The sequence below is a fragment of the Anoplolepis gracilipes genome, chromosome 7 (assembly GCF_047496725.1).
Source record: "Anoplolepis gracilipes chromosome 7, ASM4749672v1, whole genome shotgun sequence".
In the NCBI taxonomy this organism is placed as follows: Eukaryota; Metazoa; Arthropoda; class Insecta; order Hymenoptera; family Formicidae; genus Anoplolepis; species Anoplolepis gracilipes.
The window spans coordinates 1,072,504-1,085,844 of NC_132976.1; the positions used below are offsets into that span (position 1 = coordinate 1,072,504).

The 13,341-nt window shown below is 40.0% G+C and overlaps 1 protein-coding gene across 4 annotated transcripts in view; it reads right to left on the bottom strand.

The window, feature by feature from the left end:
• LOC140667852 (uncharacterized) overlaps positions 1–13,341 on the bottom strand; it is a 133,658-nt gene that overhangs the window by 12,345 nt on the left and 107,972 nt on the right. Inside the window, exon 1 of one of the 4 annotated variants that reach the window (XM_072896138.1) lies at positions 10,931–13,243. The exons of the other annotated variants lie outside the window; for them this stretch is intronic. Coding sequence (XP_072752239.1) covers positions 10,931–11,321 — 391 coding nt within the window. The 5' untranslated portion in view covers positions 11,322–13,243. Of the gene's footprint in view, positions 1–10,930; positions 13,244–13,341 lie in introns of those variants that run through there. 4 annotated transcript variants of the gene reach the window in all.

The following is a 13,341-nucleotide window of genomic DNA, read 5'->3' on the forward strand; positions in this document are numbered from 1 at the left end:
GGTTCAATATCGTGTTTCAAATGCGTCGTAAAGCGACTCTGATGCACGCGTTTCGAACAGAGGCTCGCGGTGCGGTTCTTCATAAAACTTTATTCCTCCGTCGTAAAGATCGATAGGCCGGTTATCCCCTTCGGGATAAATTGCACGTATCGATTACTTTGTTTTGTCGAAGGAAAACACGGAGAGAAAGTATGCGATTTACGCGGAATTTACGTAGAGTCACTTTTTTCCTATCTCACATGTGTATCTCTTTCTTTCTTTTTTCTTTTTTTTTTTTTTTTTTCAAATTTCTCAATGCCATCTTATTTCATTTTATCACGTCAGATATTTCGAAATATACCAAAGATTACGAGGCTTGTCCATATTCCTCACTCTTTCGAGAATCTATTAAATTTAAAATTATATGTTTTTGAGTAACTTTTTATATAATTACATGTTTGTGAGTAACTGCATTATTAAATGCAATTACTTGCAAGAGCAGGGGAAAAGTTGACCCTGACGTTGAATAGACGCATTCATTTGCATTCATAGCAAATCCATTCGTTTGAGGGGTTGAACCGATAGCTTAATTAAAGGACATGCGTTGCGGTCGTATCTATATTTATATTCTTGTAGGTATATCCTATTTATTCTACTACACACATGGATGTTATATTGTAGTGACCTTGGTAAGGTATGTAATTTTATATAATATTTTTACATATCTCGTGTAAATTAAGGTTAATTTTCGATGATTTGGCAATGAACGTTCAATTTTCAAACGATAAATATTTTACATATTTTTAATCGACGAGATATTCTCTCAACCTTGTTCCAAAGTTATCGCAACAATTTCGAATCTTGATGAAAAAATTAGATAAGCTGAATGTTTTCACATTTATAAATAGAAAAGAACTCGGTGAATTCAGATTGAAAAGCAATCTAGTCGGTCCTATCTGTAAACGAGAATTCCATTAATTACACGCAATGACTTTCACTCTTGGCGATAAAAAAACAAATCTTTCCAGCCTGCTGCAACAACGTACATTGACGCAACGCTTTTGCGGTTTTCGCAATTTCTTACAAAATTTGCGCGCCCGCGTCCCGGTAACGTTATAAATAAGAATTAAGGGGTTCCAAAAGTTGTTCTATATTATCGATCAAAATTTAACCTAACATGACAATATATAGTTGTTTAATATAAAAATTTTGCAATTTATATACACACAAAATAAGATAGGTTTCTGCTAGGAATATTTGTAAACTTTTAGAAATGACGTTTGACGTGAGTTTGTGCTTCAATCTCTCGCACACTCACAGATGCACGAGAGGAATTTTTTACAGATTTTGAAAATCCTTTTTACTAGGCTTCTAAAGCTTCATTTCCAAAAGTTTACAAGCATTCTGTTATTTTATTCCAAACGCGGACGCTATATCTCTTGCACGATTATACCGTAGGACTTTTTATGTTAAATAAATATTGTTACGACGTAACTGTCATCTTTTAATTTTTTATCATTTTTAAATTATTAGCCTCCGCGTGTTATTTTTTTAATTTTACTTTAATTGTGGAGAAGGATTTATCAATCCTTGTAGCGGAAAAAGGGATTTTCAAAATCTATAATTCGTGTTCTGTCGGGTAATTTTGGATCCCCTTAACTCTTTCTGGAGTCAATAAAGCAGAGGTGACATTTAACTCCAGATACTCGTGATATTCTTCTTTTCGTACATGAACAATCGATATATCGGCCCCGGTCGCGATATAGAGGAATCTCGCCGCCGGAAATGAATGGCGTGTCTTTAGCTTGCGAAGAAGAGCCAAGAGTAGCTGGGAAAAGAACGGAAAAGTCATAACTGTCCACGAGATGAACGGGGTACCGTCTTCCATATGGAGAACGACTCGTTTTTACATCGTTCGGCAGAATTTTTCAATTCTTGCCGAACAGTCGTCTAAGATGAAAATCGACTACAGATCAGCCTCTAACTTTATGCGTATTTCCAGTTTTCTCTTCGCAAAGTATGCATCTATATAAAGATACGTTCGAATATTATATTAAACCTCAATTTCTAAAGTTACTCTCGCGAGTTTTATGATTTTTTTTTTTTCTTTTTTTCCGGATCTATGATTATTCAGCGATCCGCGACGATCCGTTTGTCGCTTCGCAACAAGAGACAGTCGGTGAATTCCGCTATTCCCTCGATTTAGAGAGCCATTTTGCCACGTTCTCGTCGAGATTGTACAGAGTTGTGCAGCTAAATAGGCCGTGACCATTCGGACGACTTTCTCTCGCAACGGCAATGAGCGAAGACGTCGAGACGTGTTAGGAAAAAAAGAAAAAAAAAAAAAAAAAAAAAAATCGCGTCTATTTAAAACGGAGCGGACGAGAGCTTGAAGGAAGCAAATTGATGTAAATGCGAATTTTCGTGGATAAAATCGGCAAAATCGTAGGTTGGAAACGCGGTTTACGGAAATAAAGACGGAGGATTGAGCACACGCGAACGTTTTAACAATAACGATTTCGTAAGCGTGTGTTACGATAACACTTGCCGTCGCGGCGAAATCATGATTTGATTCGGTTTCGCGATAATAAACGAGTAGAAAGATTGGGATTTTTAAATTTTAAGAAATTTTGCATCAGATATTTACTTCAACGATATTATTTCCGATCCGACGATCGGCGGCGAGGAGAGCTTCTTGCTCGTTTTCTCCGAGTTTCACGTCCGCGAAGAGAATATAACTTTTCTTCCCTTCTGTTCCCTCGCCCATTCCTTCAACATCCATCATTTTCGGTCAATTTGCCGCGCGGGACGCTACTTCGTCAGCCGATGCTTAAAGCACTGGAGAGAAAAGCGCGAGTCATCGACGAAAAGCGCGTCAATAGGCGCGTCATGATATTGCCACTTTAGTTTCGAAATTGACTCAACGATAAGAGCGATTATAAAAGTTCCACGGTGTATAGTCAGTGACGGAGTGTTTCAATTTGCATTTACCGCAGTACGGTCTCTTGTTGCAATATTTTCTAACTTACTCCAACCTATCATCCTCAGCGAGAAATAGAGTTGAATTATGTCAAGTTTCGTTGTACGATTAGAAATTTAGTAATACGATTACACGACACGCGTTACTCGACATTATTTTCAAAATGTACATGCAGATAACAATCTGATTGATTTAAAGAGAAAAAAAAGAGAGGGCATCTTATTTAAATATTTAAAAAAATAATTTAAAAAATATTAATAAATTAAATATATGTAATAAATAATATTAAATAGATTTTTGAATTGGAAAGAATAACCCATTCGTTAAAAAAAAAAAAAAAAAAAAAAAAAACAAAGCAGCTCCAGAAAAAATCAAAGACTGAGCATAACAGTTTGGAGAAAAAACTTTCTTCGCAATACGAAAAGATTGTAAACAAATGCGCGTCAACAAACGCAGAAAGCTATTTGCGGACACATATCGCGTGATATTCTCGAGTCGATCTCGAGTCGCGACTCGACGGCTATATCGCTTATCGGTCGTTGGAGAACGTCCGGAAACGAAAATACAGATTCAAGGAGCTTCGCTGCCTCTCGTCGTCGACCGTTCGCGCGAAAATAACGAAGATCGCGCAACAGGTTAGGGAGATTAACGTAGGCGGATTCGCCACATCGGGAACGCAAGGCATCGTCGTTGTTTTGCCCGCAACACTTTCTCCGAATCCTACTGATTTCACGCAACGTTAATGCCTCACCCTCCTCTCCTATTATCAGCAGATCGATTAATTCGTCAAAAGAAAAGCCGTCGATTCGCAGAGCGAACTTCTAAAGAGCGTGTGCGTAAAATAAAGTAGCCGTTAACTCAACGTTGACCTAGATTTAGATTGATAGATCCGCGTTACAATTTGTCCGCCTTATCGAGCACTCAAACTTTCGTTTTATCGTCTTTTTTTCTTTCTCTCTCTTTCTCTCTTGCTCTTGAAAATTAAGTCGTGTAAAATTTATCCGTGTAGAATTAATGTCACAAATATGTTTTATTCTTTATTTTAATTAAAGATTTTTTCGAGATGCATTTAATGAGGAAGGTGAAGTAATAATCAAAGACTTGACATGATGTAATTCTATATATATATATATATATAGTCTTCAAATATAACCAATTGCATGTTCATAGATCGAATTGATGAGAAATTGAATCTCAATGTTGAAATGCGTCGAGATGCACGCCGCGAATCCGCAATGCATGAATATGCAGTAAAAATGCAGAATCATCCATATTTATTTCGTGGCAAGGAGAGAGAGAGAGAGAGAGAGAGAGAGCGCGCGCGAGATACGTGAAGAATCGCTGGTGTTTTGAAGCTCTTAATTGATTAATCGCCAGTAATAATATATCGTGCGATCATCCAGTGAAATATTAATGAAATTACTTAAAAAATTGGACGCATCTGCACTCAAAAATTAAGTTTTTTTTTTTTCGAAAACTTTTGTTTAAAAAATAAAAGAAATTTATTATTGAGAAAAAAAAGAGGTAAAATAAAATTTTTCCATTGTTAATCTTTAAGAAAGATTTCCCAATGATATATATTTACAAAAGTTTAATATCACTATACGATCGCTCTTTCTCAATTATAAATCACAATTGCAGGTTTGCAATTCGTTCCGGATGCACGTTGCACCGAGTCAGGCGAGAGAGGAGCGATAAAGTAAGAGCGACAGGCGCACGTTGCCTGATTCTTGGCTAATCTCGAAAGTTACCCGCTTATCCGGAACCGTTCTCTCTCGGCGCGACCTTCCGCGAGCGGGAAACTACGCACGGGAGACTCGCGACCGCGGCCTCCTCGAATATTTCGCACGGCCGGCAACATTAGGGATCATACGTTTCACTCGGTTAATCCGCAGTCCGCCGCGCGCGCGTCGTCTCCATAGAGCCGTATCTATAGACGGCAATCACGCTAAGAGCAGATGTTATCCCCACCCGGGACGGGGAGGGAGGACCGTGCGGATCTTCTCCGTCGGCCACGAGGGAACGACGAAGGAGGAGAGAACCGACGGCGCGGCTCGGAATCGGCTCGTGTCGTCTCGTCTCGTCGATACTCGGATATCCCCGCTGCTCTCCTTTCCAGCCTCCCTTGCTCCTCTCTGTTCGCCGTCCCTCGTCCCTAGTCCCTAGGTTCGTACATACGTGTCACGCGTAGCGATGGGACCGAGCCAATACTTGGTCGCGATTCGTCGTGCAAGTAGTCGGCTGGCGCTCTCTCTCTCTCTCTCTCTCTCTCGTCGCGTTCCTACGGTAAATATTTCCGTAGGCCTCGTACGAGGCTGAACGTGTCACCTACGCTACACACGCGCGGTACCAGATGCAACCTTGTATGTGCTGACGTCAAATAGATATCTCTTCCGCGCTTCTTTCGAACAGATTAACGCGGAGATTAATCCGGGGGTTTCCATTTTGATAACGCGTGACTGATAGTTCCTCGAAATGTTTCCATATATGTATTTTATCGTTTCGAAATCGCTGTAACGTTTTAGTACTTTGAATTTTTTTCTTTTTTTCTTTTTCAACATCGTTGTTGGCCTCGTCGTGAATTTATCATCCTTTCCGAATTTTAAATGTACCAAAAGAATGCGAAACATACGTATGTACATAAAAAAAAATTAATATAATGCTTATGAAATTACTTGCTTTCGCGGTTAAAAAAAAAAAAATTTAATCTAGCAATATCTTTTATTTCGAAATGAACACAAGTTTCACAACCGTAAATTAATATTACCATTTCGCACGAGTATTTCCCCTTCCCTTCGTATCTGTTTGCGTCAACGCTTTGTTTGACTACTTTTACTGATTCTTATACGTTACATCACGTATGATTATCGGCTGTTGAAGCGATATGGCAATTTGGTAATGGTGTCTCATCCCGCGAGATTACATCCGAAACATCTGTAACGGCGGCGTTAACGATTATCTCTGTGAGATTCCAGCGGCTATCGCTCGCACAAAGGTAAATCGCTTCCATCGCTCGCTTCTCTAGTCTCCAGTCTCCAGTCTCGGGTCTCGTGTCTCGTGTGTCGTGTCTCGTGCCACACGCTCTCGTACATGTGTCGAGTCGCGCGAGCGTTCTCGGCGAACGGCGAGCGAGATCGCGACGGAGGAGAGGAAGGTAAAGGGCAAGAGAGTCTAGAGCGAGAAAGAGGAAGCGAGAGTGTGTATCGACGACGAAGGGTGAGACGTAGTCTGTGGCACGTTAGTGGATAGGTATAGGCTCGTGATGTCACGCATTCCACCAGCTGGTCGGGTAGACGCCGGCGTCGTTGTTCGCCTTGTTGCCATGCCTGTATTGCCCCAGGAGGACGTAAAGCATAAAGCAGCGAGAGAAAAAGCCAGGAAATTTTCAAAAATCAGCCCTTTGTACAAACAACAGAGTACAAAGCGCCGCGCGAGTTTCGTCCCTCCCATCGAGATATTTTATTAAAGAAAAAAAAAAAAAAAAAAAAAAAAAAAGAATGACAATTTAAAAAAATTGAGTTTTTAGTTGTTGGAAGGAATTAGTTGGTATAATAATACAAAACCAACTATGGAAAGTTGATCGTGTATAAAACGTGTAATTTCGTTCTAAGCTCCAAAGTTGTAATTCTGCTTGGGACTTGGCTGGTTAAAGAGGTCGTGGAAGCCCACGAGTAGTTTCTTATCGACCTGTTTTAACTTTTACGCAGTTAACTAACTCTGGTTAGAGCGACTCTCTCTCTCTCTCTCTCTCTCTCTCTCTCTCTCTCTCTCTCTCTCTGTCTCTCTCTGTCTCTGTCTCTTTCTGGGTCACAGTCGAGTCAGCTATTATAGATAATGCAGGTCGAGAAACAAAGCTCGCTCTAACCATCGACGGTCGAGTCTCTTATCGACGACGTCGCTAGAATTTTAGATCGTCTGCCGAAGTTCAGTAAAGATCTATTTTCAACTTATTTCTAAAATATTCATACAGTGTTCTGTATATGGAACGGATATAATAGAAACTCCTATTTTTAACGTCGGTACCACAGCTTTCTCTGTTTAGATTCATGATCAAAGTGTTCAATTTAAAAAAGAAAAGCAGAGTTTTTTTCAGCGTTGCTGATTGCGAGTTATCCAATTCGTGTTAAACGATACTAAGCTGGTCCTCTAAGCATCCTCATTTATCTAACATCGCTGGAAATCCTTTCGATTCTAAAGCTGTCAAAATTTTATTTTCATTTACACAAGTAATTTTTTTTTCTTTAATTTAATTAGTTTGAGGGCAAGAATAGTAAAATAAAACGATAAAATAGAATATTCTATACACGGTTGCAATTAATGTTTGCGAATGTTTTTCTCACGCTTGGACGCGAGAAAACCGCGGGATTCGAGGCAACGAAAATTCCCGAAAAATGATCGATTCAATTACCTCGGGGCAATCGAAAGAGTCATTCGCATAGCGTGAACAGTTAAAACCGAGATCGTTCCCCATTCTCGGCGAGAGGCGTTAAACGGGTTCTTTGTTCCGCGTAGCAATAGCATAACCATGAGCGTTTTATTCGATTCCCATCTACTGGCGGCGCGTGTCATCGCATTTCTACGAACGCGCCGATGGTCGACAGTCCGCGCCCCCATACACCTAGTATTCACGTATATATGTGTATATATATATATATATATATATATATATATATATATATAATACATATACATATACATATATAGTCGGGTATATCGGGGCCAGGCTATCTCGCACAATCAGACCCATATCGATAGTCAGAGCGCGGCCCGGCGGTGGCACATGCTCGATTCGCGTATTATCCGCGTGACGTGCGTTTCAATCTGCTGCATGCGTGTCCATGTATACGAGCGCGAGCGCGCGCGCACACGAGAGAGGGAGGGTTTGCTTTTTCGTCTGTCTATCGGCATCCCGATCGATCGTACGGCAAATTACACGGACCGCGTATCTCCCCGGACTATTGTTGTCGGTGATTCTCGACAGATCTTCGGATTAATGATCGTCAATTACAGCTTTTGCGGCCAATTACGCGGCGTAATTGACCGTAATGCTGATAACGCGTGCGCGAGAGAGGGATTCTTTCGCGCGTTTAAGATAATTGCGGCGACAACGATAGGTACCGTCGAATATTGGCATCTCTTTGATATTCCATGCGAAGAGCCGCGAAACAGCTGGCACGTGTTTCGAAAATCTCCTTTGCATTTCGTACGGGAAAAGAAAAAAAAAAAAAATTACGCGAAAACGAATCAACGTTACACGCGCGAACGAGAGCTGCGTAGAAACAAAAGCCCCCGCACGTAACCCTTTTACGATTCGACAAGCGGCATCTGTCTGCGTTTTAAACGCGATATCGCGTGATTAAGCAGAGTTTTGCAATGCCGAAACACACAAACTATGTCGAAACGGCTTGATAAATTAGAGAACAGCGCAATATATTTCCAAATGCCGTGACTTCCTCGTAAGATAACGCACTCACACACAAGCTGACGTAAATATTGATTCCTCCTTGATCCTTTGGGTTGGGACACTGCTGATAGGTCTTTCTAATTTACGTAGTTTTAGAAAGGCTTTTCAGCTGCCAAATACGTTATAATGTGCAATTTCGAGAGATTATAAAGGATCGAAAATAATAATCTTATCAAAAAATAAATCTACAAGCGTTTTATTAATTTAAACATTATTTTGTATTAATATCCGACAAACTTATTTGTACTTGTAGATTTTTTTTTTCTAGCGATCTCTAGTCTTATCATACGGCTCTCTTTTTCCTCATATATTCTGAACGCGTGACGTAATTCTTAGTTGGTAATTTCGCTCCCTTTTCTAGTCAGTTGCTCGCGAAAAGTTGGAGTTTTATGTGAGCAAGCTCTCCAATAAGTGGGATATAAACTCTTTGGCCAGTTAGTAGTTTGTTCGTGCTCGTGCTCATTTTTTTCAAACCCTTTACTGTACGGTTTTTTTTTTCCTGATTAATCTCAAAATCGTCGTTATCGCGTGAATTTGTTATTACTATTATTTAACGTTGCCTGTGAATTATTTTCGATATGATAAATTAACGTAAAATCAAGCGTTTGCATGTATCCAGTGTCACAATAAAGGTATAAAGGTATTATCTTTGTAACATGAAAACTCCTTTTTCCGCATAATCTTCATCAAGATCGTTAAACATGCCGTGACAAAAGCGCGAGCGTAGCCGCGCATTACGACTAATTAAATCATGCATTCATTAAATTATAACCACACACCTGCGTGTGCGCGCGCGAGAGCTAAACGAAGTCCTTCGTTGACCTCGTTTAGAGCTCGGCAGAATGCATATATAATTCCACGATCCTCTGCTCTACACTCCAAAAAATATTTTGCTAATGTAAATAAATTTCTAGATGTCTCAATTAAAATTTATTGATATTTTTTCTATCTGTTGGAATATTGTTTGTCACGTATAGAATTTATAGCAGCGATATCTCTAAAAAATTTAGATTCCATTGTCAAATATTAATCACAAATATAATTGTCCTTGACAATAGGCCTTAAAGATAGACACGAGAAAAAAATTTTCCGTCTAAATTACACTAATAATACAGATATATAAATTCTGTCTCTGTCATTTAAATTGATAAGTACAAAACATGTGCAGGATTACAGTATTTACTAATCATTTATTTATTTCAGTTAATTTTTCACACCTAGAAAATTTTTGTTCAAGTTGCTAGATTATTTTTTTGAGTGTAGAACATTACTTTTATATATATATATATATATATATATATATATATATATATATATATACACACACAATATATATAATTATATATTATAACTCTATCAATTATAATTGAATACTCGAATACTTAAATATTTTCTTAACAAAATCGGAAAATTATCTTATCTTTAATCTTCACCGTTAATTAAATTGATAATTGATTATTTATTTTCGCAATTTAGTTTATCGTGACTCTTTGATCTTTACTATTTCTGTCATATATGTATATCACTGATACTCCCTCTAGTATTCAGAAGCATTAATTTTCTTAATTTAAACAAATTGACCCATTCTATTCGGAGCATCCTGTGTATAATAATTGGACATTACACGCAATCTCGAAGAATCAGGAAACACAGACCAAAGACGTCAGCAATGACGCTCTAAGAACGACAAATTTCCGCGAAGAAGTGTGTCATCGCGTTTACACGCACAATCGATGACGTAATCGTCGTAAAACGCTGGTAATTATTCCGACGCGTTTACGTCTTCAATCTATCTATCTAGTCGCGTTACCCGTCCCTGATACAGCACGCCGTATTATCGTGGCTCGTAAAACCGAATAGCGTACTTTGAATACAGCTCGCGAGACTGCCTCTGGATCTGTGCCACGCAGTGCGTGAGAGCGTCTTTATGCTCGCTTGGTTTGTCACGCGACTCGATGACGACCGCCTCCAATTATTGCCTCTAAGCGCTTCATTCTCATCCTTTACACATCCGGATTTTCCTCTAACGCGTCGTTTCCTCTAACGCGCGTACGGTATTTGACCCCAAGATACAAAGAGTTTTATATCTACAATGCGATAAAAAAAAAAAAAAAAAAGAGCTCAGGTATTTATTTTATCTCTTTCTCTTCTTTCAATGAGAGGAGAAATTAATACTTTTATTCATATACTGATAATAAAAATAGCGATATAAAAAAAAGGATATTTAATGTTTAATATTAATGTATTCAAACCTTGGGGGAGGGGGGGGGGGGGGGAGACGATCATTTTCAAGGAATCGAGTTTTGTTCAAACAAGATACTGAAAAACAAATTTTCCTCCAAAGGCGAGACGTGTCGTCATCATCATTGTTTGCGACATCGACCGGTTTGAAAGCGGAACGTACGTGGCAAATGTATTCAAAAGGCATAAAGAACAGACAGAATATACATATATGTGTATATGTATGTATGTATCACACATTACGCTATAAGTTTTTTTTTTTTTACATGTCTGATGCGGCGCAAAAATCACATCAGGCTGTCCGAATGAAAAGAGAGGGGGCAGCCAAGACGCGCTAATCACCAAAGTCGCTGTTAACGGGACATCTCTCCGCGAGCAACGTGCACGCGGCTCCGGGACGCAGGCAGGAGGAATCGTCCTATCGCGTGCCGCGCGCGGCTCTACTCGCGGAAGGTCAGTGACAGAAAAGCGGGCGCCGCGCCGGATCCGAGAGCGCCCGCGCGCGCGCACGCTGGTCTCCCAAAACAAAGAGTCATCGGCCTTTATGCGGCGGGATCTCCTCTCCGCTCCGCGGCGCGCCTCCGCCCACGAGATGCTCGCGCGGGGGTGGTGGTTGGAGAGGGCGAACTCGCCCCCCTTCCCTCCGGGACGCGACATCACGCTCGCGCATTCCGGGGGCTGAAGAGACGCGCGCCGAGAGGCGCGTGCGCGGCGTTGGCGGCCGCTGCTATTTTCGTCGGCGGATTCACCGCGGAATGAGATCAGTGCGCTAAATTTATGACGAGGCGCGAGCAGTAACAGCACACGCGAGCGAACCAAGTGTCTCCTCCCCCCTTTACGCGTGTCCTACAGCGCCGCTACGTTGGCGCTCACTGAGCGCGTCGCAGTTTAGTACGTCGTTAAATAGTGTCCCCCCCCCCTCCCCGCGCGCGCTGTCAAGGTAGAGAGGTTCAGGGCTGTGTTACTTAAAGGGCGCGTCTCTGAAAGCTCATTGTAAATATTACAGGATATGTATTAACGCATATATGCAACTAGCCATATCGATTTAATTATTATCGCTAATACGCCGACTCTTTCAAGATCATCATTATATACATTTCATATATATATATATATATATATATATTGGCAAATTACTCTATTTATCCATCCGTTTTATTATCGTATATTTTATTTCCGTCTTGCTATCGTTCTCCCTTTCATTTCTTATTAAACGAGTTATTTTACAATGTCTACTTCGCTATGGATTCGAAGGATGCTTCGATTTTTCTAAGAATAACGGAAAACAGAAATGTACGTGGGTGTGGGTGTCTGGTAAACTGGCTCGGAAGCTCCATATGTTGACATGATAGACCATGTTTCCGCCTGGCACCAAATTCTACGAGATGCTTCGTCATCCTTTTCGCGCTAAAATTGCAAGTTCGAAGTAAGAACTCGGTTTCCGAGTATACTTTTCTAGACTTTCTATTCCGTGTAATTTAAATATGGCCGGTATCGGGTGAATTATACGCTGTAAATAAATATATTTATGCGCGCGCGAAATTATTCTCTCAACTCGAGACCGACGAAACAAGTTTGATAATTATGTTTCAGTTATATTCGCGTGTTGTTTTTTTTTTTTTTTTTTTTTTTTTAAACACGCAAAAGCGCGATAACTACGCGTCATTACTCATTACGCACGAATATATGGCAGTTCCAAGGTATATACTCGGGCTTGCGAACGTAACAATGAACGCGTTTATCGCTCGCTACAGCGTTGCTTAACGCGTCGTAATTTATCATCTTAGATAAGTTTACACCGTTTGTATTTGCTGTCTATTTTATTTATCGCTATACATGTACATACATGTACCGTGAGATTGTCATATATTTATATTAAGTATATATAAATGTTAATCAGAAATAATTTTTCACCTTTCCCTCGACGATTGTTCTACGTTTTAACGCGTACCTTTATTCGAATTCGAAAAATCTTTATAAACTAAAAAATTTATATGCTATCGTTTCGATGTGAATTATTTTTTTCGGCTACACCGACATGAAAGAACGACTCTCGAAATGTGTAAACGTTGCACGCACCACTAATCGGCAGGTTAATCACCTTCTGAAACACGGCGGCTATCGTGCGTTAAATATGCGCACGTGCGTACCTAACGAGCCGAATGTGCGTGTGCGTCCGCGTGCGCGCGCGCGCACGTGGTTGAGATTAGCGCCAAGGTTTTTTTTCCCCGACTTTCTCGATATTCAATATAAAGACATTATTTGCCTGCGGTCAGATGCTGAATGCCGTTTTACGATCGCGGATATGACTCTACAAATGCCGCGCGCGATTAACGAAATAATTATATCGGATTCCCGCTCTATTATCGTGGAGAGTATGCATTACGAAGCCGAGTTGTGTTAGCAGAGTAAATTACATCTCCGTCAATGAAAATTAGCTGTGCATCGTGATCATTTTCCCTTTCAATGTGTTGAACGTAAGGTTTAAAAAAAAAAAAAAAAAAAAAGACTAAGTACATAAGAAGCTCGCTGAAGTTTAAAAAAAGGATAATAATTGTCGTGCGATATACACACATTATATATGACTTTAATGGTCTTTAAAAAAAAAAAAAAAAAAAAAAAAAAAAAAAAACACACGTGCGCAATTTTCCTTTTACAAATCGAGTTATCGCTTTAA